Raw genomic sequence first — 26646 nt, 5'->3', positions numbered from 1 at the left:
AGCTAAAATCTCGTCAAAAACCTTCCATCAATCCACTGATTACATTTAATTTACAGATTAATATATGAAGCTCACTCATAACAGCGTTAACAACTTGACCCCTCTCCTCCTTAGATCCATTTTTAAAAAGCCATCTGCCCCATGGTACTCTAATGACCTCAACAAAAGCAAAGGGACCACTAGAATATGTGCGCAATCTTGGAGGGAACTCTAGTATGAGATGACGGCGACCGAGTGATTTAGATATATACAGATCAGACACACCCTCAGACACCACATCGGTGCCGTTGGGAGGACTGACTCCTTCTGGACCCGCTGACGGACACGGTCATCTCCCTGATATACAAAAAGTTAATGAATAACTCATCGGACACCCCAAGATCTTTACAGGAAGCCTGGAAAAGGGAAACCGGGACAATGGAAGATGATGACTGGGAGGAGGTGTTACAGAGCCCAAGGGTGGTGGAGATACGGGCGACTGGTGCAATTGCGCATCCTACATAGATCGTACTACTCTAAAATGCTCTTACACAGTATGGGAAGGGGTGACTAAGCTCTGTTCGAGGAGCTCTGGTCGGGTGGGCACCTTCTTCCACATACTTTGGGACTGCTTGATCATCTAGCACTATTGGGCAGGAGTGGTGCAAATAATGGCCAGGGTACACAGTCTGAGACGGGGTAGCCCGGAGAAATGGGAGAAAATATGGGTCAATCTGCGTACCTATTAAGGCTACTAAGACTGCAAAGGTGGCACTGTTGTGTTCCACTCAAGGGGAACAATGTATTTTCCTCGCATGATTTATCTACACAAATTGAATAACAATCTTGAGACCATACTGTTAAATACTCTGCTTGAAGGGTAGACTGTACGAATTATTCCATTATAGCATTTGTTGTATGATGAGCAAAACGTTAAAATAAACACATACACACTGAGGAAGGCTCACGCCGAAACGTTTGTGTCCTTTGCGGTGAAATAAACACTTTGTAAAGTCACCCCCGGAGTGCGGCATATTTTTTTCAGGAATTGGGAGAGTTGGAGCAACAAAAAAATAAATATATATTACACATATATATATATATATATCTATATACATATACATATACATATATATATATATATATATATATATATATATATATATATATATATATCTCACAATGCTCAGCTCCCAAGAATATGCTCAGAAGAACCGCACTCTTAAACCAAGTAGATGCTCACACTTTAGTTTTTAATTTCAGAGACAACGGACGCGTTTCAGCAACAAGCCTTCGTCAGTGTTAGTCGCACTGCGCGGGCTAGCCAAAGGTATTAATGCAGTCACATGCTTAACTTAACATTAATGATGGACTACTAACAATGCAACTCAGCGCCGCGCCATCTTTAAACATGTAAATATCTGTTACAGCCAGCAATTCAGGTGCATATTTCCATCTTTGCGGTGCGCCTACTCAGTGCAATTTAATCGGAAGTTAAACAGCATCTCGCCGTGTATCGGCGTTTCTCCTCTGGTTGTTATCTCCACGGGGAGTCTTAGGGAGCGCAAAGCCTCGCGCCTCTTTTTCAAATTTCCGATAGTCAATAGAACCATGGATTGGCTTAGTTCCTCAGTTGAGCCAGCAGGTAGGACATCCATTGCATTATACCACATAGATCTTCTATACAATCAACATAACTAAATTTCTCCCAGTTCTGCGCAACGTGTGTTCTCATTTGCATTATAAAATACATTTCAGAATCGCAGATTGTAATTGCCAAAGTGATTCACATTCAAAGTTCATCAAAATCCACCATAATCCATCTAAACTCTAAGAGACTGTGCGAAAGACTAAAATCAGGAGGAAAAAATCAGAAATAAAAAGTCTTACAATTGCAGAGAGAAACTTACAAGAACTTCGTGAAGTGAAGTTCTACAAGAAATATGTCAATAAAGTCTCAAATGAATCAGGAATGCTCTTTCAGATTAGCGAACACAGAATTCACCCAACACAATGCTTACGTTTCCAAGCTCAGCTACAACTGTCACCAGTTTGCACAACAGCTTCTCGAAGCACACACTGACAACATACAAAGAAGTAAAAAAACATGCATCACAATCTTCGACTGCCTCCCACCACCATAAAATGGAAGATTTCTAAATGGTCATGTGTCAAACAACGTGACGCCCAAGCTCTTCTATAAATCATTGCTTCAATCAAGCCCTCCATGTATACAGATACATAGAAACGTAATAAAAGCTTATGCTCAAGAGACAGTAACCCTTGTTCTGGAGGCATATAACTTCTCCTCTGAATAATTCACGTTTTTCTGACCCTCCCCCCCACTACTATAGAAAGTAAACACAGATCACAGCATTACATCTCCACCTCCTAATCTAAATGAGTAAAAACAAACATCTGACCAAAGGTCAAAGAGACAGTAGAAGCAAATATCATTCAATCGTGGACATCTCATAAAAGAGAAAATCAAAGCGAACGAATTAGCTCTGCTCTTGCCGAGCAGAGAAACTGGAATTGTCTTCTGAATACTCTAAGCCTCAAAACAAACTTTAAATCCTTCAGGAAATACGTAGACACAACTGTTCATCTTGCGCCCTAATATTTAACCGGTCTTATCTCCCTCCTCACCCTTTGGTAGACTTTTTATGTTGTCATTCCACAGTTTTGCGTATTGTCCATGAGGCTATGTCTGTGCTATACAAACACCTTAAATAAAGGCATGCGTTTTGGAACAAGTGCACCGATAAATGTACTTTCACCTTTTCATTACTACATTGCAAATGCCAAAACGGGTATAAATAATACTGCCCATCTAATGTAAGAAACTATTCTAATTGCCTTTCAATGAACACATATTACAAATACTTAAAAAAAAAAAAAATACAAATCAGACCCACATGGCACACTCAAAGTGGTTTTATCTCGCATGTCAAAACAGCATGGCGTAAACCATAAATTTAGACATGTGCAAACTAATGTGATTTAGTACCACTGCTGAAAGATGGGAGGGGCATCAAGCCACACCAAAGGCACATCTCTAGTGAGTCTGCAACTGGTCATAAACAGAAAAGATCCAAAGGAAAGATTTGCTATTCTGCCTGAATGAACAAGACTACAGCATAAGAAATATCCAGCTTACTGATCCGTTCTCAAACAGCAGCAAGCAGCAATCTCTTTTCAGATGACGCAATATGCATATTTTTTCTGAATGAGATTTAAAATAAATACTTTTTTTTTAGTGTAGCTGTAGGTGCACTAAAAAAAAGTATTTATTTTAAATCTCATTCAGAAAAAAAATTACATACACACTGCACCTTGACTGGCAGTTAAAGGATTGGTAGGGTTGAGAAGCCACTGATACATAAAGTACAAATGGGAATATACAACAGTAACTGCCGGAGAAATGCAACAAAGAGAGGAAAAGAAATTGAAGATAGTGGGCAACAAAAACGTTTACACTACATCTTGTCCAGGTTAAGTGAATGAACAAGGTATGCATACTTGAGTGGATGAAGTTGCGCCTATTAACAATTGTGCACAAGGCGTCTGCTGGTTCAGTGTTTCACCGGTGGACACAAAACGGACATGGCTAGGGAGAGGTTTCTTAGAAGAGCATTCCCCTTTCATGCTGAAAATGGGGACTCCTGTTGGTTTTACAGAACTTTAAAGATTTCATTGAATTAGGTTCTATTTAATTATCTAGACTGCCATGTCAATGCTTTCTTTCAGGTTAAACTCAAATAAAGATAATCTATTGTGGTATAATTAGCTTTGATGATTTTTTGGGCAGAGTGTGAATGCCTTTAAGGGCTGTGAAGAACAGAGTGAGATACCAGACTATGTACACTTCCTCCACAACTGCACTGTCTCCATTTTGTGTAATCCGTGACTGTATCTAAGAGTGGGGACCTCGGGCATTCAGAAGAAGCTTTTCATACATTTTCATAAATGATTAAAAAACTGCACATTCATATAGCCAGAAACAAAATCAGAGGGAGTCTTACAAGTCTCTGTACTGATCAAAGGCATTGTTGGCTTCCACTTCCAGTTTGCGCAGGCGAGCAGAGGGCATTGCTCCATCTTCCAGGGGTGGATCATACTTGTTACTCCAAGGGGATCTTGAAAAGCAAAACAAAAATTAGGACATTGACACAAAAACCATAAAACAACTGAGTTTGCAACTCCCGTAGGCTATACACTGTTTTATAACCAGTGGTATTTCCACATCTAGTTTGCATGCAGTCTCCATCCCCCAGAATGTATATGTTCAGAGCACAAGGTGAGCAACCGGCAGGCCGATGCCGAGTGACAATCTACACCGAGTGCAGGACAACCTCAAGCATGTCCCCGGTCAGGCCCATTTCATACAAAACATATGAACTTCATATGCAATCACTCACTCTACAACAGGGTACCTCTTGCAAGGTACGTTCCCACAGCATATTTACAACCAAACCACAGTCCATGTCGACAGACGTGGACAGACTGTTCCAGGTCAGGTTTAAAACCAGCCCCATGTCAAAGTCAAATTTTTTTATTTGTATTGGTACTCGACAGAGGACCACAAATATACAATTTACAAAGGTAAAAAAAGATAAATTTCACATATAATCAGTACAATGGTAAAAAGGATTTTAAAAACTTAAAGAAATTGTAGCAAACGAATTCATTTGGTGGCTGTTTACACGACTGCAATAGTTCACTCACTTTGATGATTCTACAAATTTGATAAATCGGGGCGAGATATCTTGTGCGTGCAATAGATACATTTGTATTAGGACACACAAACAGCAAATGCTCAATGTTTTGGTCTCCCCCTTCACACAGGGGGCATAGCAACGATCCTCCTGGCAACCATCTTACTGTATAGGTTAGTACTGGTAGAATGCCCAGTCTTAACATAGTAATTGACCTCCTTGCTCCGTGAGTCAGGGAGAACCCGATATATGGTTGAATATGCTTGTACTCCAAAGAGTCCACGAAGGATTTATATGTTTTCAGTTTTTTGCAGTGATCATAGTCTAATTCATAGCTTAACTTCGGGGTGTAGCATTTTAGAAAGAGTTTCATTTGAGCTGCTGTCCAGCTACATAAAATATCCGGGGTAATTTCTGCCATTTGGAATATAATTTTCATATTGTTTGAAAAAGTCTGGTTTTTTGTTTCACCATCGAAAACTTCTTTTTTCAGTAAGTGTCTTAATGTGCCCTCCTTTGCATGGAGAAGATTGTAGCTCCACCTGATTACGTTGGCTACCGCTGTGGCGAAAGAACTTGTGATCGAGAATTCCAAACGTAATGCTTGAACTGGTACAGAATCAGAGACCAGCCCCATGTCAACCAAAGCCCCACAGAGCAAATTTACATACTAGGCAAGCCTCAGTCCCACAGAGCACGTTTCTATCCAGGGACAGCTCCACAGACCACATCTACTGCCAAAACCCAGAGGATACATCCTCAACTCCCAAAGCCCACATCAACAGTCAAGGCCAGTCCCAGAGAACATCTCCAGCAAAGGTTACCTCTAGTCACACCATCCAAAAGCCTACCCATTGCCATGCCAAGCACCACTAAGCCTACTACAGTCTCCCACCCCTCCCAAAATCATTCTATGGCCACTGCCAGGCCACCACTACCCTGATGGACATCTACTGCCAGAGCGAGAGATAGTGGAAAGAAGTATACAGCAAGGGAAAGTCCTTTTAAATACAAGGACTTGTCACAAGCATGACTAAAGTGGACGAGGACAACAACAAAAAAGCATGGCTAAGGAAAACTATTGTCAGCCCAAAATAATTCATTATTCTCGTGCTTCCAATAGCCTATGACTCCATCCTCCGCTACTCTCCCACAATACCTTGTCTGTGTCTATTGCACCAGACCCATTTATTGATGGTCATTAATGGTGCCAGGCCCCACAGCCAAAAAGGTCTAGGGACTTTTCTCAGTGAATCCCATGGGCAACTGCCAGTCCCCTGGACCTGTGAATGTCCTGTCAGAATTCAGGACAGGCAAATACAAGTGCAACCCTTCCCAAAGACTATTTTTCCCAGTTATTCCACCCAGAGAACAACCAGGCGTTGCGTTCTTCTCAATGACTCAAACTGTTCAGCTTGGTTAACTCTCAACAATGGGCGACATATGCCCCAAAAGTAACAGGGTTGAGCCATGGCACAGCTTCTGATAGTGAAGACTAATAGCTATTAGAGAAGGTAGAATTTTGGCCAGGATAGAATTGTGATATCAAACAGGAAGCACTAGGCGATGCCAAGCATTGCATTAGGTCCGTTTATCTTCTATAAACACAAGTAATAGGACAAGCAAGATGAAGCAGAAGTCTACAGAGCATCGCCACTGCTCGTATTAGAGAGCATGTGCTCGTGTGGGGGAGAGGAGGGTAGAAGTAGAAATCACCTGTATGAGTCGCCATCTCGGTTGTAATCACACAAAAGGTAGTCCTTCCCCACCACTTTATCTCTGGCAATCTTCAAGGGCTGGTCCACGGAGGAGAGAAGATCTTCACAGAGGCTGGGAACCTGTGACGAGAGACAGCAATCAATAAGGGCAGATAATTTAAATAGACATGGAAACCTACCACAACATAAAATCACAAGTGAATATAGAGCCAAAAGTTCATAATCTGGGAAAACATCTCAAGATACTGAATCTGCGTGAATCAACATTTAAAATTATGCTCGGTTTCTATGCCTCTCACTGTGTTAAACTTTACTGGTTCACAACTTCAGAAGACCAGAAGAAATAGTATATACATTTTAAAAAAAGCCAGTACTTTCACAGACAGTGGCCAAGTCAACAGAACAGCAAGCAGATAAAGCACAAGATACAAGTCTAGGAGGCACACGACTTAGAGGTCTAAGAGGACACACAATTTTCTTTGGAGGAGAGTTTTTGGAAGTAAAGTCTCAACAACGCTACATTTTCTTGTCAATCAATTGGCCCAGCAGAAAAAAGCAAACCAAAAGTCGACCAATTCAATAGAACTGTATATGTACTGGTCAACTGAAAACAAAACAGGGGCACTGATAACGTTGACAGTTTGGCCATATAATTCCATTGTTATAAGGCCGGCCACACATGAATATTTTCTTTTGGGTTAAGGGGCATTAACATCATTAAAGCACACAATTACCTGAAAGTCGTCCTGGTCAAGTCTTGAGTAACTTTCTGAATTGAATCCAAAATGGGGGGAAATCAGAAATTGTAGGTGCACACATGTAATGTCAAGTTCCAAAAATTATTTTCAAACATGAAAGTTCTAGGTACTTCAAAAGTGGGAGGCCAGGCCCTAAACACTGCCCAAAGAGGAATGATGCTAAATAGGGAGTTCAAACCCTCGAGTACTACTTGCCACAGTAGTAAGTGATCCTGTATTCACAGGTGCTCAAATACTTTTTATTTGGTCAGCATGTAGTCCTCTCTCTAGTCAACACGAGTTGTATATTTTCTGACTTGGGGCCGGATTAAGAGTTTAGGGGGGTGGCACGCCACTGCCAAACTCGACTATTGGCCAGATTAGGAGCTTTCTCCTGGTCTGGCGGATGGTCCATTGGCGTTCCCACGGCGGTTCCTTTGAAACTGGCACCGCAATGGGAACACCAAAGTCCTTTCCTGCACGGCATGGACTGTTGAGTGCATGCTGTGCAGGAAAGGGGGTACATGCATACAAAGGAGCACACCATGTGCCCCCTGCATGCACCCAAGGACCCAGATGCAACAGGGGACTACATAAAGAGTTTAGCATCCAACAAGCACAGACAGCGACCATGGAAGTAGCAATTAAACTTGCTACAATGGTAAACAGGGCCGACCTGATGGAAGGGCTTGTGGACAATTGAGAGCCTTGAAAAGGATCCATTTCGGCAAAGGGAGCAAGCGCAGATTGAGTGGCAGAGACTAAAGAGGATGGGGGAGGCAGCAAGCCAGGCATGCAGCAGCAGGTTGAATGGGAGATAGATGCTTGCTTAAATAGTCGTGGGAACCCAAGAATAAAGTAGTCCCGCAGCCTAACTGACTTAGGATAGTGGCCTGAACAATCAGTGGTCAACTAGCAACATTAAGAAGTGTTACTAACTTCCAGAGCATTTTAAGAAGTAATAAACAAATGGAAGCCAACCTACTCACATTGGCCTTCAAAGATACATAGCTATTAAAATGGAACGCAAAGTTCCTGACAGGAGATAAACACGCAGCAGGGATATCAGACGGAGGGCCATAATTCTTCCTGGAGAGCTCAGGGGGGGGGGGGGGTCTAGTTCACACAGCATCAGAGGGCTTCAGTTTATCCTCATTAAACTTGAGAACATAAGAGGTCAGCCAGCTAGTGATTTTGCCCATGTAGAGATGGAAGTTTTCATGCGAGGCATGTGCTGTAGAATGCACGGATAAGACGAGCTAGGTATCTTCTACATAGTTCATGAAAATGACATGCAGATTGAGGAGGATTAGATGAGCTAATGGCCTCAAACAAATACTGAATAGAGTGGGTTTCAGTGCTTAGCCCTGAAGAACACCTTGTTTGATACAGTGGAACAGCAGAAGATGAATCGCTTGAGCTCTGCCAGGATATGAGGAGTACCACTTTAAAGCTGTATCCCTCATGCAGATTTCGGCCAACATTGATGTCAAGATCTCCGAGGAACAGGCTAGCAGGAAGAAGACAGATCTAAGAATACTAGTACAACAAAGTGACCTCTGTTGGCTGCACTCCTGAGATCATCGAAGACAGAAACCAACATGGTTTTAGATCCATGTGTGGGGCGACAACCTGACTGGGCGGGGTCCAGCAGATTATTACTTTCACAATAAGCAGAGCGAATTGAGTTGAAGGGCCTTTCCAGGATTTTGACCAGGAACAAAAGTAGTGAAATAGGTCAGAAAGTGGTGAGACTTGTAGGGTTCGGTGAGGACTTTTTAAATTGTGGCACCACCAAGGCTTTCTCCATTCAGTGGAAACAGTCCCAAAAGGCAGGGAGGCATTGCATATCAGATGCAAAACTTCTGAGAGACTACCGGCTAGAAGATGTCACATTCTGAGGGATGGAATCAGTTGGAGACCCAGAGGAGATGAAACATGCCAGCTCCTGGAAGCTTTCGGCAGAAATCTGGCCAAACTCCCCCCGGTAAAGAACTCATAAGGCAATTCGTTTTGATCAAGTAAAGCCATTTGAACAGGAAAAAAATCATTTAATATGATTTAGGAAAAAAAAGTTCTTTTTGGGATGGTTTGGTAGGGTAAGTTTGGTGCAGGGGATTATGAGGTTAGTTCAGGGAGGCACAAGAGTCACTGAAATCTAGCTCCTAGTACGAAATTATGCTCTTCTGCTCTTAGCTAAAGGGTATATGTCCATACTAGGTTATGTCCTTAAACAGTTAAATGAATTAAGTCTGTAAATATGGCATGGTCCCGTATCAAATAAACTAATTTTGGACATGCATGGAGTGCTCCAGTACTCAAACAAATAAAACAGACGTTGCTTTAAGTATGGATTACTACATGTCCAGAATGACCTAAACTCCATAAGAAGAAATATGAAGTTGGTTGTAATGGATAAACAGAAGGGCGAGAATCATATAAAAGTAAGTATTCCAAATTATACCACAAATTAACTTTTTCAAACCTTAAAACTTTATGAATATCCATGCTGTTTTTATCTGGCATCACTGGCGCCACAACATATTACAAGCGTTTCCAAGAAAAAAAAAAGTGTATAAAATCCGCACACAGATTCCTAAGCCAAACAGTTCTCATCTGGTCCATAAACAGCAAATGTAGCATTTGACTTCAAAGCAAGTCAGTCATTGAAAATTCAAGAAACTCACAGCGCCAAATAGTTACCCAATATGCACCTCTTGCTCCTTATGTGAGAGAACAGCTTTTTCCCTTAACCCCTTCGGTGCTTAGGACGGCCCCCGGCTGTCACGGTGGGTGTGGCTAAGGACAGCCGGGGGCCGTACAAACCCTGCCAGCTCATTATTTCTCCCGCACAGCGGGAGAATTATCCCAGCACGCAAGGGGTAAAAATATGTTATTAGAAAAGAAAAAAGTATAAACTTATTAATGAGGATTGAAGGGGATTCACTTTCTAATGAAACCCTGCATTGGTATGGCCTGCAAAGAACCTGTTCCTCTTTTAGTGTCTTATAGGCACATTAATACCCCTTTACAATCAGCCCGGCTTTAATGATTGAAGAATCATAGTTGCTTCAGTGTTTCAATTATTCAATAATTGCTAGTATTTTCTGATCCTGACAGGGGCCAACATGTAACAATCGTATTTTCAAAAGTAATAAAATAGTACTAAAAGTCAGAGTCCTCCTTTGTATAAGTCTATGCTCAGGTCGGTAAACAATATGCATCCTAGACCATATTTCCGTTCTCGTGGTCTTCCTTAGTATGCATCCTTTCCTTCTGAATCTATAGATTAAATCATTTATGCAGTCTTTGAATTTGGGAGCTCTTGCTCTGCCCCATCTGCAAGCCAACCTCTGCTTGGCCAGGAGCAAGGCCAATGCAGTGAACTTACAGCGGGCCTTAGGGATGTCCGCTGTGTACTCCAGTAGCATAAGCAAGGGGGATAGCAGTAAGGGTAGCGTAATCATTTCAGCTAGTGCCTCAAGCTCCTTCCACCAATAAACCTGAACTTGAGTACATGACCACGCCAAATGCCGAAAGTCAGCCCCCTCTTGAGGACAGCACATACATTGGCCATCTTCCTGGAGTTTATATTTACCCAGCAGTGTGGGCGTGTAGTAAGTTCCATGCAAAATCTTAAAGTTAATTATACGCAATCTACTGCTAGCTGTGATGTCTGCAGTCTGCGCGCAGCAGTTATCCCATTGTATATCTGTTAAGGGAGAATCCAAGTCCCGGTCCCATGCACATCTGGCACCAACGGCCTTTCCAGCAGCGTCGCCCGATAGATGCGAGACACAGCATGTGATGGGCTGGTCATCTTTAATGTAGTGTGAAGGACCTCCAGTGGGGTAGGCTCATGCGGGAAACTCGGTATATTGGCACGTATTTCATGTTTGAGTCTTATGTATAGAAACACCTCTAGGGATGGTTACCCTGTCCCCGGTCAGTAGCTCCTTCTGGTATGTAAACCTTCCCTTGTGATATAGGTCGCCCCATGTGTGCAGCCCCCTTTTACGCAGCATGTCCCAGCACTCTGCTTCCTGTGCGACTGGAAAAGACACACAATTCATGGACGGAATGCAGAACAAATCAAAACATTCACCCCCAGTCAAGAGAGCTAGGTTAAATACATCATTCTTTTGCTCACTGTGTCACCCCAGTTGAGACCTGGCCATATGCAAGTCAGTATTGACCCTGTGCCTCATAGGAACAGTCCAGCCCGAACTGCCATGCCAGGTCCTCACTGGACCGGTAACAAGCATACTAGGACCAGTTTCGGGGTTACACCCCACTTCAGCCAGGCTAGCATGATTCCAGTGGCACGGTGAGCCCAGGACCCATGTCTGAGTTCAATGGCCAAGTGTAGCATGAAGGGCGACGGATGGAACCAGTATATGGCATAGTGAGCCTGGGCACTGAGCTAGCACAGTTCCATCAAAGCCGCCCCTGGAGAATGGCTGTGTCATGAGTTTCCAGCTAAGTTGGGGTTGCTTCCTGCCCCAGGCGATCCGGAGGAGCAATGATCGAATCGTGTTAAAGAAAATTTACCCTGGGTAGTAGGGTATATTAAGAAATAAGTAGAGTAACTTGGGGAGGATGTTCATTTTCATCAGGGCCACTCTGCCTGCTAAGGAGAGTGGAAGGACAATCCATTGGCCGATTAATGTGGCAATTGTGACTTTTGCAGCCCCATAATTAGATATAATTGTCTCTTTAGGGTTTCTGGTAAGTACGACTCCCAGGTATTTGATTTTGTTTTCACACCAGCTGAGTGGATAGTCAGGAGTAAATCTAGGAGTGTTGGGGTGAGCGGGAAGATCTGCGACTTGCTCCAGTTCAGTTTTATCCCAGAGAGTTGATTGAACCTGATAAATTCCCTCAGAATGGGATTAAGATTTACGCAAGGGTTCCGGAGGTACAGGGTAATGTCATACGCATACAGCAATATGAGGATTTAATGAGGGATAGATTATGGCGTATTCTCTGTGGTGTAGCCTAATTTTGGCTGCTTAAGGTTCAATGGCCAGGGCGAAAAGCACAACGGGCACCCCTTGACGAGTGCCCCTCTTAATGGAGATTGGCTCAGAATAGAACCCGTTAATCTGGACCACCGCCTCCGATTGAGAGAAAATCAAGTGGATCCAAGCTAAAAAAAAAGGGCGCAGGACGCCCATTCTACCCAGTATGGCCAGCATGTAGTCCCACTCCAGGGAATCAAATGCCATCGTGGCATCTAAAAAAATCCCAGCTACCGCACAGTCCGGATCGATATCATGAAGGAGAACGAAAATTGTACGTAGATTGTGGGAAGTGGCTCTACCCGGGACAAATCCTGCCTGCTCTGGCAGGACTAGACCCTCCATGAGCAGAGATAGTCGGTTAGCTATAAATTTCCAGTATTTTTGTGTCACAATTAAGGATAGCGGTCGGTAGGCCTCACATCGGTCTGTAGTCTTGCCTGGTTTGAGCAGGGAGATCATCAGAGCTTGCTGCATGGAAAGAGGGAGAATCCCAGAGTGTTGCGCTTCCTCAAATAGTTGTTTGAGGACAGGGATCAGTTGGTCACTGTAGCATTTATAAAACTCTGCTGGGAGGCCGTCTGGACCTGGAGCCTTGCTGGAACCCATCCCCATAACTGCAGCTCACATCACATCTTCAATGTCGGCGGATAGGAACTCCCTACGGGAGTCATTAATCCATCCTAGGGCTGTGTCCTCAAAATATGCAGCAATGTCTGGGGGGGAGGGGGGCGGGGGAGCCCTGTCGCGTGGTAGAACACGGCATAATAAGACAAAGTGCGAAGTATTTCTCGGGAGCCTGTATGTCTCTGCCCCTCCTCGTCCAGGATTTCCATGACTTGGTTGGTGAATCTCGGGACCCTACTGACCCCCACCAGCGCCCTACTAGGCGTTCACCCTCTCCATAGTGACAGGCAATGTGATATTTCGATCAGAATTTGGCTTCATGCTTGACTTCTTCAGCGTATTCCACTAGGAGCTCTTTGAGGCGGGCACGTGGTAGAGCGTCAGGCGAGGCCGCGATGCGCGCCTCAGTGAGTGTTATGTCTACTTCTAGCCTGCGCAGCATGCTTCCAATAGATCGCAGTACCACCACCCCCTCTTTGCTATGCAGAGGCCTCTAATGGTAACTTTAAAGCTCTCCCAGATACAGGCAAAGGTAGAGACGCTATCAATGTTAAGTGGTAAGAAGTCTATTTCCTGACACAGTTTCTCTCTAAAGGCACCATCTAGCAGGGTTGTGGGCAGTAGTCTCCAGGAGCGGGCAGGAGATTCCACTCCAGGTGGTTCCAATTTCATAAGGACCAGGGAGGGGTCCGAGCTTGGTGTGTTGTCTCTGTGAGCCAGGTATTCAAGTCAGCCGATATGAGCCAGTAATCTATGCAAGATCAACTGTTGAGCTCAGACGAGGAGAATGTTCCCTCTGCCTTCATGGGATGTAGAAATCGCCAAGCGTCAAAGATCCTATGATCGGTCATTATGTCCGAAAGGTGTTTGGTGGCCTGCAGGTGGGATGTCCAAATACGGGTGCAATCGGTCAATCTCCGGCTCTATTGCCAGGTTAAAATCACCTCCCCATAGAAGGAATGTGGAGCTTATTTCTGTAATGCGCCCCCTTAACTGAGTGAAATAGTGTGCATCATCAATGTTGGGTGCATAACAACTGACTTAAGTGAACGTGTGGTTCGCTATTCTATCCCACAATATGCAGAATCTGCCTTGGGGGTCCTGCACAGAGCCCAAGAGGCAGTAACCTAGGCTTTTCCTAATCAGAATAGCAGTGCCTCTTGCATATGTAGAAAAGGTGTCTGTCAAGATAACGTAGGACCTGGCGTCGCTTACGGGGGATCTCGAAGACCTCCACGTTCCACGTCAGGCAATTAATGGAGGGTGTGAACCAACAGTTGTCACATTAGCCAAATAAGTGGAGAGGACCAGGGATATGGCCTGTGTAAGAAAGCGTGAACAAGGAAAAAAACTGTACCATGGACATTGACTGCAATTACATCTCATATAGCAATAAGTGATACCATGCAATACGAAACAAGCAAACATTCTGATTGAACAACCCACCTCCCTCGCTTGTGGCCCAATCCCACAGGGAATGACATCCCTCCCAACCTCAAAAAATTATAGCATAGGCATGGTGTGTGGCAGGCTATAGAAGGAGCACCCCAATTAGGAACTTCTGTTGTAACTATAGTACAAGGCACAGAGAGGTCATACATTACAAAACTCTTTGTTAGCCATTGCAAGGAAAACCTCAATAACAACCCATGTACCGAACAAAACATTCACAGGGGGGGGGGGGGATTCCCACTGGGGGGACATGGCAAACAGGCCGTCAGCGCACCTCGCCTGGGCGAGGGAGCTCGGTAGATCAGTGTCCCAGTGGGCACTGCCAGGTGGGAGCACTCAACCCATAGGTCCGTCAGTGCAGTTCAAGTGTCAAGAGTGACCAGAACAGGGTTTATTACGCCTCTTTCTTTAGCATAACTATAGGAACAGTCTTACCTGTACATATGAGCAACATGAATTGCATCTAGGAGGGTCTATAGATCCGCAGGGCCAGGCGAGGAGTGGCCAGAGTCCGCATCCAGGGGAGTGGTTTATCTTCTTGCGCAGGTCTTCAGGAAGTCCTGGGTGTGCTGTGGGCTGGTGAATATGCGAGTCTTTCCTTGATGCTGGACTTGCATGCACGCCGAATACAGCATAGCGTAAGGGATGCCGTCCTGCTGAAGCTTCTTTTTCACTGGGAGGAATTTCTTCCGCGCCTCCTGTACTGCCATGGTGAAGTCGGGGTAGAGTGCCGCTTTCACACCATCGTAGATCAGATCTTGCTTCTCCTGCGCTAGTCTGAGTGCAGGATCCTGATCTATATAATTCAGGATGCGTGCCAGTTGTGCTTGGTTTGTGTCCGTATTACAGGGTTCACTAGGAGTGGTACACACAGCTGGACCCCGTAGAGTACTGATGAAGAGCTATTAGGGGAACAGCTTGAAACATGTTGACAAACACACATTACAGAGACAACTAGACTCATTAAGGTCAGGTTTCTTCTCAGTAAACGACCCCTGATTTTTAACCATACCAACTAGGGGTAGGAATAAAAGAGTGGCCACCTAATTAGGTATTTTTTTTATTATCTTTCCACTGCACATCATTGCACTACACATAGTCTACAATAAAAAGTGCTCCAACGTAATTCGCAAGTACAGCACGCCTCAATCAGTAGAGTATTGAGAGGAACCCCAATGATGAAGCATGCCACCTAGGGTGCAACCCTGGTGGGTGAGGGGCCTCTAGAAAAAAGTATTTTTGTAGACAAGGGATTACAACGAATTCTTGCTGTATCCTGTCTAAATCCCTCAGGGCAGGTTTTCTTCGATATACTCGAGTTTAGTTTAACTATTCATCTTCAAAGCCATTTTATCAACAAGGCTCTCAGTTCTAGGCCGCGGTTTTTGGGACCACAACCAAGGACTCCATCTTCTCTAGACACATTTTTACTACCTCAACAGCCTTTACCACATTCCTGGGCTTCATATTGCCCCCCAACGTAAAGCACATTTCTTTTTGATCAATTCCAAGTGTCTGCGCCATGTTTTCTTCCACTGCTCACCCAGCATCCTGCTGTTGGCATCAGAGCAACACAAAAAAAATCTTGCCGCTGCCTTCTGTTTTTTACATTAAACATGACCAGTCTAATCTCCACTTTACACCTCTAGAAACGGAGGGTCTGGGCGCAGTAGTAAAACGTGAAACCATGGTCCCTGTGCAGAATGTGAGGTCAGAGTGTGCCATATCCCACAGATACTCATTGAACTTGTGATGAATAGGGCCTCCTAAAAGGGCTGGGAGCCCCCTGCACCACATGGGTTGATCCTGTGTTACGCTCATGTCTGAGCGCCTCCTACATAGTAGCTTTGACAAAGTGTTAAAGTCCCAGCCAAAGATCTCTTGGTTAACAATAATCAGACCCAAGAGTCTGTTAATGATCTTCTTGCTGACTCTCTTCTATAGTCTTCCATTCAGGGGCCTACCTGTTCTATGCCAGGACCAGTTAGACAGACACCTCCTTGACGTGGGATTAGAGCTACTCACTTTCAAGCAGCCCAGGCCAATTGTACCTACCTAGGTCATCGCTTATACTGGGTTACGTGAGGCTGCCTACTATTTGCTGTACTCCAATCTCTATCATGGGTGCGAACACACCAATTTCACCAACACAACATGAAAGGTTGTTGCAGTAGATCCTGCCGCCTCACCATTGGTTTACCATTCGGCAGCGGCTAGCCCAGAGGCATAGACCACAGCCATTCGGTGACAAAGAGCGAGCCCGCACTGAGAGCCTCCGTCATTGGTAGACCATTTCGGATCATTTGCCCCAGCTCAGAAGTATTTTTTTTAGTGGACACCAATGTTAACATACATTACCAGGTTCCTTACTGCGTCCTTAGCAGCACCTCAATGTATCTATGAAACCGAGGCTTGTGGCCTCTAAACCTTCCAACTCTGCACAGCGCTTTACAAATGACTAGCATAACAGCCACCAGTGCAGGAATCTTCCCTTACAGACCACCCTGCAACACACGCCTCAAGAGATGGCTGGCGTGAACAGATCCATTCTTCCCCTCACCCCCACCCTCCCCCCTCCAAAGGGATCAGAAGGTGCCCATACGCTCCTGAACATGGACATGCAATGACGGAGATGCACAAAGCAAAGACAAATTGAGATCAGGTAATGAGAGGGGCTGCAGGAGGGCAGGCGGACACTCAACAAGGCCTCTGTTGTGCTGCCTGAAACCCCAATCCCGGATAGCTAGAAAGGCAGCTTCGGGAACACATTTAATTAAAACTTAAGAGCGGCATTCCCCAGGGATCCAAAGGGATGCCTTTGTCCGGGCCGAAACTCTATCTCTCCCAGGTCAGCCAGCTGCACTGAGGCCGAGAAACAGCTGAACCAGCAGGTCAGATTGTGCGAGTACAGAGATGGGGCCAAGTGTCACAGGCACCGTTTCCGGCACAAGAATGGCGTGATACGCTAAAGTATGTCCTCATCTTTTGATAAAAGATCGTGTTTGCAGCAAGCCTCTTTAAAAAAAAAAAAAAAAAGTTACATCTTTCAAGTGAGCAGAGGACCCGTGAGCCTTGCTTTCTGCGCAATAGCACGGGATAAAACGCACTAGAGAGAGAAGTACATCAAAAGCAGCCATAAATGGCTCTGAACTAAACAGCGGATGGGGCGAACAGTTACAGCTTAGTCAGAGCGCGGGAATGTTACCAGCAGTCTTCCTTGTCAGGCGGACCGACGCCGGTCAGTCTAGGGGAAATATTAGCACATCACCTCATTGCCAGTAGGGGGAGTTGTACGACCAGGAAAAATTCCCAATGCAAAAACTCGAACGAAGGTCCGTTGCTCTGTTCTGGGAAAGCAGGGCCACTGGAATTATGCGATTGTGCGGCCGCGGCGATTTTCGAACTATCTGGTATTTGCTGCCTATGCCACATATGCCTATGCCACATAATCGATCAGCAGATTTTAACAACAACAAAATCTGTCTAGCTCAAATGGGTCAACAATTTTTAATAAAAACGGTGCGAAACATGTTGCCACGCAATAGAAGGCCCTTTGGAAAGGTTGAATTGTCACCTTTCTGTAATTTATTGCTATATTTAGGTGTTAAACTGGTACTAATGTGGTGCAACTAATGTCCAGATGGTGCTACCAAGTGTAAAAATTACAAAATAATGAAGCAAAACAATCTGAAAAGGTGCCCCATAATTTGGCCCTCCTTTGCCACATAATTCCAGTGGCCCTACAGAAAGGACGATTTTTTTTCGTATGAAGTTTCTTATGTTCTTTTGAGGTAATCGGCCACCCAAAGTTCTAGAGCACTGTCCAATGACTGAAGTTACAATTCTTGACCAGTGGCCCCAGAAGGTACACATGCAAATCCGAACCAAACTTTAATTTAAAAGGAAATTCAATCCGCAACAAAAAAAACCATAGTGCCGATTATGGTATGATACTGATATAGTGCTTTCGACTTCCGATGGCGGTGAAGCTACTACAGAAAGGTCACCATGCATAAGGAATTACACTTAGCCATGCTGATTAACACACCGCTATCATGCGGTAATCCAGGTCATGCTTTTGGTACAGCTACTATTCCGTATCGATGCACAACCTTAACCTGTGATACAGCATACTTGGTGCTGTGAAGCACCGCACGACAAATGCAAACCTACATATTCACCATTTACGACCGATTAGCATCAAGAAGCAGTTCTGACATTTTAGTGGCAGAGACGTGTTCATCGCCCTGCACCCTGGTCCCTGAAAACCCTCCAATTAGTCCATTAGTCGAAGAATTGTTAATTAAAAGGTTCTGACATGAAGGCTGCAAGCTCCAGTGCATCCCAAGGTGCCCCTTCTGGGGCCAGAGCTCACGAGTCCGGCCTCGATGCTGTGAATGACAGACATCCTAATGGGCGCTAATTGCCGGCTGGGAGAGTTTCAGGCCGCTGCCTGTGGAAGGCACACAAAGGGCTCCACAAGGCTTAAAACACACCGCTGCTCGGAGGAGGGAAGCGACGGGGCCGTGAGGCTCGACACTTGCTGTGCCCCAGTGGCGGCTCTCAACATTTCGGACATGTGCAGCACTGGGACTGTGCAGGGCCCGGTGCCTGTGCATTAAAAACCTTTCCAAATAAGCTGGTTGTGGCAGTCTAGATCACAGCTGCTTAGGGTGGACTTCTCCAAATAATTACCTACTAGGTTCATTCCTTCTCAGTGCGAAGAAATAATAAGATGTCTCCCTCATCCACCTAAACATTCCTCTCTGGGGTTTAGCAGAGATCTCTGTAACCCACATATCGCTCATAAATGAACTGTACATGTTCTGCGAGCGATGAAAGATTTTACTAGTCTGTCCTGCTGGATCTGTTCCACTAGGAATAGAGTATTGAACTTGATGCCTTCTGGGAGACAGGGAAACTTGCGTTGCTACAGCCACGTTGTGCCTGTTTTGTAAGGCGGTACGAAAGGGGGTGGTGATGGATGGAGCATCGGAACCAATCAAACACTCACACCCAGTCAACAGATCTGGGTTTAATCCATCACCGTTCTTTAGCCCACTCTGCCACCCCAGTTCAGACATGGCCATATGCAAATCAGTCTGACCCTGTGCCTCATGGGAACAGTCCAGCCTGAACTGCCAAGCCATGCCTTCCCTGGACCGGATTCAAGCTTCCTAGGACCGGTTTCTGGCATTACAGAAGTCTCCAGCCCGGCTTGCTTGAATCCAGTGGCAAAGTGAGCAAGGGACTCACGTCTGAGCATACCCTGCCAAGTTATGGCGTACAAAGCGATACAAAAGGGGGTGGTGATGGACGGAGCATCTGAACCAATCAAACACTCACACCCAGTCAACAGATCTGGGTTTAATCCATCACCGTTCTTTAGCCCACTCTGCCACCCCAGTTCAGACATGGCCATATGCAAATCTGTCTGACCCTGTGCCTCATGGGAACAGTCCAGCCTGAACTGCCAAGCCATGCCTTCCCTGGACCGGATTCAAGCTTCCTAGGACCGGTTTCTGGCATTACGGCCGTCTTCAGCCAGGCTTGCTCACTTTGCCATTGGATTCAAGCAAGCCGGGCTGAAGACGGCTGAAATGCCAGAAACCGGTCCTAGGAAGCTGGTTTCCGGTCCAGGGAAGGCATGGCTTGGCAGTTCGGGCTGGACTGTTCCCATGAGGCACAGGGTCAGACTGATTTGCATATGGCCATGTCTGAACTGGGGTGGCAGAGTGGGCTAAAGAACGGTGATGGATTAAACCCAGATCTGTTGCTGGGTGGGAGTGTTTGATTGGTTCAGATGCTCCGTCCATCACCACCCCCTTTTGTACCACTTTGTTCGCCATAAGTTGGCAGGGTATGCTCAGATGCGAGTTCCTTGCTCACTTTGCCACTGGATTCAAGCAAGCCGGGCTGAAGACGGCTGAAATGCCAGAAATCGGTCCTTGGAAGCTTGTTTCCGGTCCAGGGAAGGCATGGCTTGGCAGTTCGGGCTGGACTGGTCCCATGAGGCACAGGGTCAGAATGATTTGCATATGGCCCTTTTGTACTGTTTTGTAAGGCAGAAAAGCCTTCACTGCTGCTGCCCAATTTGTAAGTGTCCAGTAAAAGGGAAAGCCTGCGCTGCTGTGTGAGTTGTACCTGTTCTCTGAAGGAGAGGAGCTTGCACTGTTTCTGCCCAAGGTGTGACTGTTCTATAAAGAAGTTTTCTTTCCACTCCTGTTGCCCCACTTTATGAAAAACAGCGGATATATTAAATGTTGTTGCATAAACATGCTTTATACTTCACAATATTTGATGTGAGGCATCAAGACCTATGGTCCCGGGGAAGGCAACTTACTAATAGGAGCAATATTCAAGAGCCAAAATATGTAATAGGAAAGAAGATGCATGGTCCATGGCTCCACCCTCCTGCTCATCTTGTGTTAAGGAAATACTAGTAAATCCCATTTTAGCTCACTCACACATACGTTTTAATACAGGTCCAGCGATGTATCAAAGTGAGAAAAGAAATGTCGATAAAGGACATAACCTTACCCAACCAAGAGAAGCCACAACTAGGAGACTGTACGTCAATGAACATTAGTGCATTCGGATCCCTGCCAGGGCTAGAAGCAGATCCTATTCGGCAGGTACGGGTTCATCCTAAGACAGTACATGAATGTATTCAAATTCCATGCGAGGTTTGGCCGATTCCTCCAGGAGTGGCGTATTTCTTATAGAGTGCATAACACAGTCCTTTAAACTCCCATCACTCCATCTTTACTGTATTAACTACCTATGTTTTACAGGTTCTCTCTGTGTGCGAGAGCTGGGTGATGTTTCTCTTGCTACTGCCACACGTCCTTAAACTATCTTTTGTGTTAGGGAAGTTTGTGTTGCTACTGGCCATGTTATCACTGTGTTGTGAATCCCTGTATAAAACATTACACTACATAAAAGACAAATTGTGCGTTGTATTACCAAAGCTTATTTTAATGCATGATGTAAACGAAGTAGTGAGCTCTCAAAATATCTGATAATTGTTTACTTTTTGGCTCGACATGTAAAACGAGCAGTTTTTTTAAATAACTTAATGATTTGGTAAACTATTAATTTATAGCAGACAATTGGCTCCCATATAATGTACAATAACTTAAGCGAATTCTAGTGTTTCAGCAAACAGCATTTTGCATAGTTCCATTTTGAGCCCATAATGACTGTTGAAAGTAAAAACACAAGCCCTAAAATGCAACGTTTTATTGGGTGAAAAGCCAGGGACAGCTGATATACTCATATGCAATAATGCCGTTTGGCAAACATAGGACCTACTTTTTAGTTTGCATTTCACCTCCGCCTGCCTTTTTCTTGTAGGCAATGACGGGGTAAACATCCAAGTGGGTTGGATGGCAGAGATAGCTTTTCAAATGCAAATGAGAGATTCTCACTGCTAATGGGTTCAAAATTAAAATTCTCTGGTAAACAAACCAGTCGTTATTTACTAGAACAATGTGAGCCGTGTCTAAAGAGACACTGAGAAAGGGAAAACAATTTGCTGGCTTCCTTGTCCGATCCCACACACAGACCTAGAAGTAGGTGCTATTGAGGTGGAGCAACTACAAAAATCACTGATGCGCCTTACCTTGAACAGGTGCAGCACAAGCTCCAGGTGCTCCACTGCAAGGGCCACCAGTAAGCTCAACACCCTCATACATCATCTCTTACTCTGGAGGGAGCACAAACTTCTACTGCAGGCCAACAGCACAACATCCACAGTCCAATGTGCACTTCATGAGCTCCCAAAAAACATGGGAGAGTTTAGCACACTGAACGGAGCAGGTGCATGCCGAGCAGGACTTGTGCACACTTTAGGTGTTGCCCCAAAACTGGTCCCAGGATGCTTGTTTACGGTTCAGGGTAGACCTTGCTTGGCAGTTCAGGCTGGACTGTTCCTATGAGCAACACAGTCAAGACTGATTTGCATATAGCTGGGTCTGAACTGAGGTGGCAAAGTGAGCTAAAGAAAGAGGATGGATTCAACCCAAATCTGTGACTGGTGATGAGTGTCTGAAAAGTTTCAGCGCTCCGTCCATCATCTCCTTGTGTTTGCTCCACTTTTCCTCTGAAGTTAGGGTCCCTGCATTGGAGCACAACTATCAATTTATGAACAACGCAATACCTTCTCCCTTTACCGTTCGGTTTTGTGTGCTCAATGTACTAGAGGACAACCACAACAACGTGCACCCCCACTACAAGCAGTGTACCACTACTGCACTCAAGCTATAGAAGAGAACGATGCTAGCCTATTCTGCACCGGAGCACAGCTCTAGCACGGGAAATGTGTCCCATGTGCTAAAGCCCGATCACAAAATGCCATGTGCTGGAATTCAAAAATGTCAATAATAAAAAATATATATATATATATATATATATATATATATATATATATATATTACCTACTGGCGGTCGCCAGTAGGTATATATAGTTAGGATTTTTTCTCTATGGGATTTTTGAAAATTCTATGTCTAATAACTTTGGCGTTTGTGGACGGAATTGGCTGAAATTTTCAGGAAAATGGCACATTTTGTTTCTGAGCAGCCCTTGAAAATTTGGGGGGGGTTCGTCAAGGGGGGGCCGAGAAAAAAGGGGGGTCCCAAAACGTGTTTTTAACATTGAGTTTTCCATAGGGCGGTTGGCCTCACTTTTAGCCCGAACGGCTGAATGGATTTGCACGAAACTTGGCAAAATTGTAGGGACTGGTAGCCCGATGTGCCTTTTGTAGGTCTCAATATATGTGCTCCAGTGGATTTTGAGAAATTAACGTTTAAAAAAAGATATATATCTGTAACAGCGGACCAGGCAGCGTCCCAGGACGCGTACTTTTCGCGCAACGGAGCTTTGCGAAGCGAAGCTGATTGGCTCTCCGGTGTCTGTAAACATTCCAAACAGTACGTAGCGGCCGCCATCTTGTCTCTCGGTAGGATCGAGAGACAAGAGGAGGCCAAAGCGAAGGGGCAAATGACCATAAGGGGGCATAGTAGATCCTCGCTGACCCCCTAGGTTTGATGTGGAGGTTTAAAAAGGGCCCCGCGGGGCAACAAAAAAAATAATAATAATAATCGAACGGCTGAATGGATTTGCACGAAACTTGGTAAAATATTAGGGACTGGTAGCCCGATGTGCCTTTGCTAGGTCTCAATATATGTGCTTCAGTGCATTTTGAGAAATTAACGTTCAAAAACAAGATATATATCTGTAACAGCGCTCCGCTTCGCGGAGATAAAATTATATCTGTATTACCTAGCTGTTGCTAACACCAGTTAGCGACGGCTAGTAGGAGATAGCGACCATCTTGGGCCCCACTTTGCATGTGAGTGATATTTATCACTAATGACATGCAAAGTGGGCATGCCAAGATGTTAGCGACTGGAAACAGTCGCTAACATCGCTATCTCCTATTATCAACTTTTGGAAATATTCGAGATAAGCGCGAATATCTCCAAAAAGTAACAGCTGCCCTGAGCAGTTCTTAGCCATGTTATGCAATGGGAGGTGGATAACATGGCTAAGAGCATTAGCTCGGTAATGCATGAATATCGCTGAGTTTTCAGCGATATTAATGCATTGCGGTCGTTTTTTATCGTATTTGCGATAAACCTTGATAATAGCAAGGTTTATCTGCGATAATTTCTGACGGTAAAAAAATCTTTGCAATGCATCGTTAGGGATAAATATCGCTTAACTTTGGTAATATGCCCCAACGTCTGTTAACGTTCGATTCGAAGGAAATCAGGAAGTGTTGAAAAACATTGTCTGCGCCATCTTGTCTTTTTTCAAATGCCACACTTTTGTCGTGCACAGCAGCCATTTTAGATGCCTTGACCAGACCCACTCTGTGCACGCTGTCGATCCTTAGCATGGCTCCCCACCCTCGCAAGCATCTCACCCAGGCAGTGGTCACCCCCGCTCTCTGTCTTATGCATGGGTAATAAACCTCCCCCCATCTGCGCTGCTCTTCCCTGAGAATCACACCCTGTGCCCGCCCGACACCTCCCTTTCGCCCTATTCACTACCGCACCCTCTGACACTCCTTTTCCTCTGTGTCCGATTGTCCAGGCCGGTCCTAGGCTATCAGCTAGCCCTGCAGATGTAGTTTATGGCCACAGCTGTAAAGAATCACCCCTCTTCAAAGGAGTTATAGTAGATCAAGGCCCACACTCGATGAGATCCGTCACAGCAGAAGCGTTGCTATTATCTGAAAACCATCCTGTATTGTGATTGGGGAGGGGACCGAGCGTGAAGCGGAAGATTCCAGGGATGACTCTTTGTACATCAAAGTTTTTACAATTATGTGTCACATTAAAAATATATAGCACTCCGACAAAGTAGTAAGATTATAAAACTTTAATAATTTATAAATATATACAAGAAAACAAAAATAGTAATAACATATAAACATTTTTAGGGAAAAACAACGAAGTAGCGGTCGGCTGTGCGAATAGTCCCAATGCAGCACAACGTCCAGATTTCCGGCGTGGGGCGTCGCGGGGGGTGGGTCATCAGTAGCAAACTGTTGTGCGAATAGTTCCAAGGCAGCAGAACGCGCCGAAATCTAGATGACACGAAAGTGATGTCTAGTAAGTTGCCACCCAGCAAATAACGGCGTGGGGCGTCGCGGGGGGTGGGTCATCAGTAGCAAACTGTTGTGCGAATAGTTCCAAGGCAGCAGAACGATGGCACCAAGGTGATGTCCAGTAAGTTGCCGCACTGGTTTTGGTATCCTACAATGCTGCTCCGAATAACGGCGTGGGGCGCCCCGGGGGAGGCGGCGTGAACGGGCCTCTCCAGGTGGAGTGTCATCTGCTGTAGTGGGGCGCCCCTTTACCGTTTCAGTTGCCATTCCGTCCGTTTTTGGTCCACTGTGTCAAAAGCCGTAATTCAGCTGAGTTGCGCCCACTCTTGCGGTGCAGCGATAGGCGGCTGTCACAGGACTCTCACAATGGCGGCAGGCTCTTTCCTTTTTGGGCCTGGTCCACTGAAATGGCCCTGGGACACCTTGGAAATCGGACGCTTGTCTGCTAGGTCTTGGACCCCATTCTCGAAAGCGTCCCCTCCGCCTTGAGAATTCATCAAAAGTTTTGGGGGCCCCGACTCCTGCAGGCTTCTGGTGGGGAGCGGCTGCCATGATTGCTCGCGGAATGACCACGACGGAGCTACGAGATGGTGGTGCTCTCATGCTGACGCCAGTTTAGTCTGAAACATCCAGAAACAAGGTGGGGCTTTCATCGTTTGGGGAAAAAAAAAAAGTTTTCATCCAATGAAAAGTGTTGTTTTTAGGTCATATGATCAAGCCTTCCATCATTAGGAAACCAAAAGTAAAATGAACCAATGAAAAGTTTTATAAACAAGTCACATGACCTGTTATGCGGCATAGGGTATAAAATGCGGAGAAAATACGTTGGCACGTGAGGCGGCGTCAGTAGCGGACCGATGTGCGAATAGGCCGAAGGCAATACAACGCGCCAAGATCCGGATGGCACCGAGGTGGTGTCCAGCAAGTTGCAGCACTGGTGTGGCCATCCTACAATGCTGAAAGTCGGCGTGGGGCGCCCCGTTGGCCTGTGAGTTTGCGTCAGTAGCGGACCGATGTGCGAATAGGCCGAAGGCAGCACAACGCGCCAAGATCCGGATGGCACCGAGGTGGTGTCTAGTAAGTTGCCGCACTGGTGTGGCCATCCAACAATGCTGAAAGTCGGCGTGGGGCGCCCCGTTGGCCTGTGAGATGGCGTCAGTAGCGGACCGATGTGCGAATAGGCCGAAGGCAGCACAACAATATTTTCTGACTGACACCACAAGGCGCTGAGATGCCAAGATCCGGATGGCACCGAGGTGATGTCTAAGTTGCGGACTGATGTGCGAATGGGGCCAAAGGCAGCGTAACAATATTTTTTGTATGGAAGATACCACTAGGCGTTGAGATGCCAAGATTCGGATGGCACCGAGGTGATGTCTAGCAAGTTGCTGTACTGGTGTGGTCATCCTACAATGCTGAAACTCGGCGTGGGTCGCCCCATTAGCCTGTGAGATGGCGTCAGTAGCGGACCGATGTGCGAATAGGCCGAAGGCAGCACAACGCGCCAAGATCCGGATGTCACCGTGGTGGTTTCATAGTTGGGAGGCACTTCATCTGCAGTGGGGCGCCGAGATCCGGATGGCACCGAGGTGATGTCTAGCAAGTTGCTGTACTGGTGTGGTCATTCTACAATGCTGAAAGTCGGCGTGGGGCGCCCCATTAGCCTGTGAGATGGCGTCAGTAGCGGACTGATGTGCGAATGGGGCCAAAGGCAGCGCAACAATATTTTCTGAAGAGAAGACACCAAAAGGTGCTGAGATTCCAAGATCCGGATGGCA

The 26646-nt window shown here is 45.5% G+C and overlaps 1 protein-coding gene across 2 annotated transcripts in view; it reads right to left on the bottom strand.

The window, feature by feature from the left end:
- The window catches only part of CAPZB (capping actin protein of muscle Z-line subunit beta), a 230209-nt gene that overhangs the window by 60813 nt on the left and 142750 nt on the right, over positions 1-26646 (bottom strand). For both annotated transcript variants that reach the window (XM_078642491.1, XM_078642492.1), the window contains exons 3-4: positions 6414-6535; positions 4005-4118 (exon numbers count right to left, since the gene is read on the bottom strand). In XM_078642491.1, the coding sequence (XP_078498617.1) occupies positions 4005-4118; positions 6414-6535 (236 nt within the window). The remainder of the gene's footprint in view (positions 1-4004; positions 4119-6413; positions 6536-26646) is intronic.

The sequence above is a fragment of the Lissotriton helveticus genome, chromosome 5_1, assembly GCF_964261635.1.
Source record: "Lissotriton helveticus chromosome 5_1, aLisHel1.1, whole genome shotgun sequence".
Taxonomy (NCBI): Eukaryota; Metazoa; Chordata; class Amphibia; order Caudata; family Salamandridae; genus Lissotriton; species Lissotriton helveticus.
The sequence above is the reverse complement of the archived record's forward strand: the minus strand, read 5'-3'. Positions and strand labels throughout refer to the sequence as shown.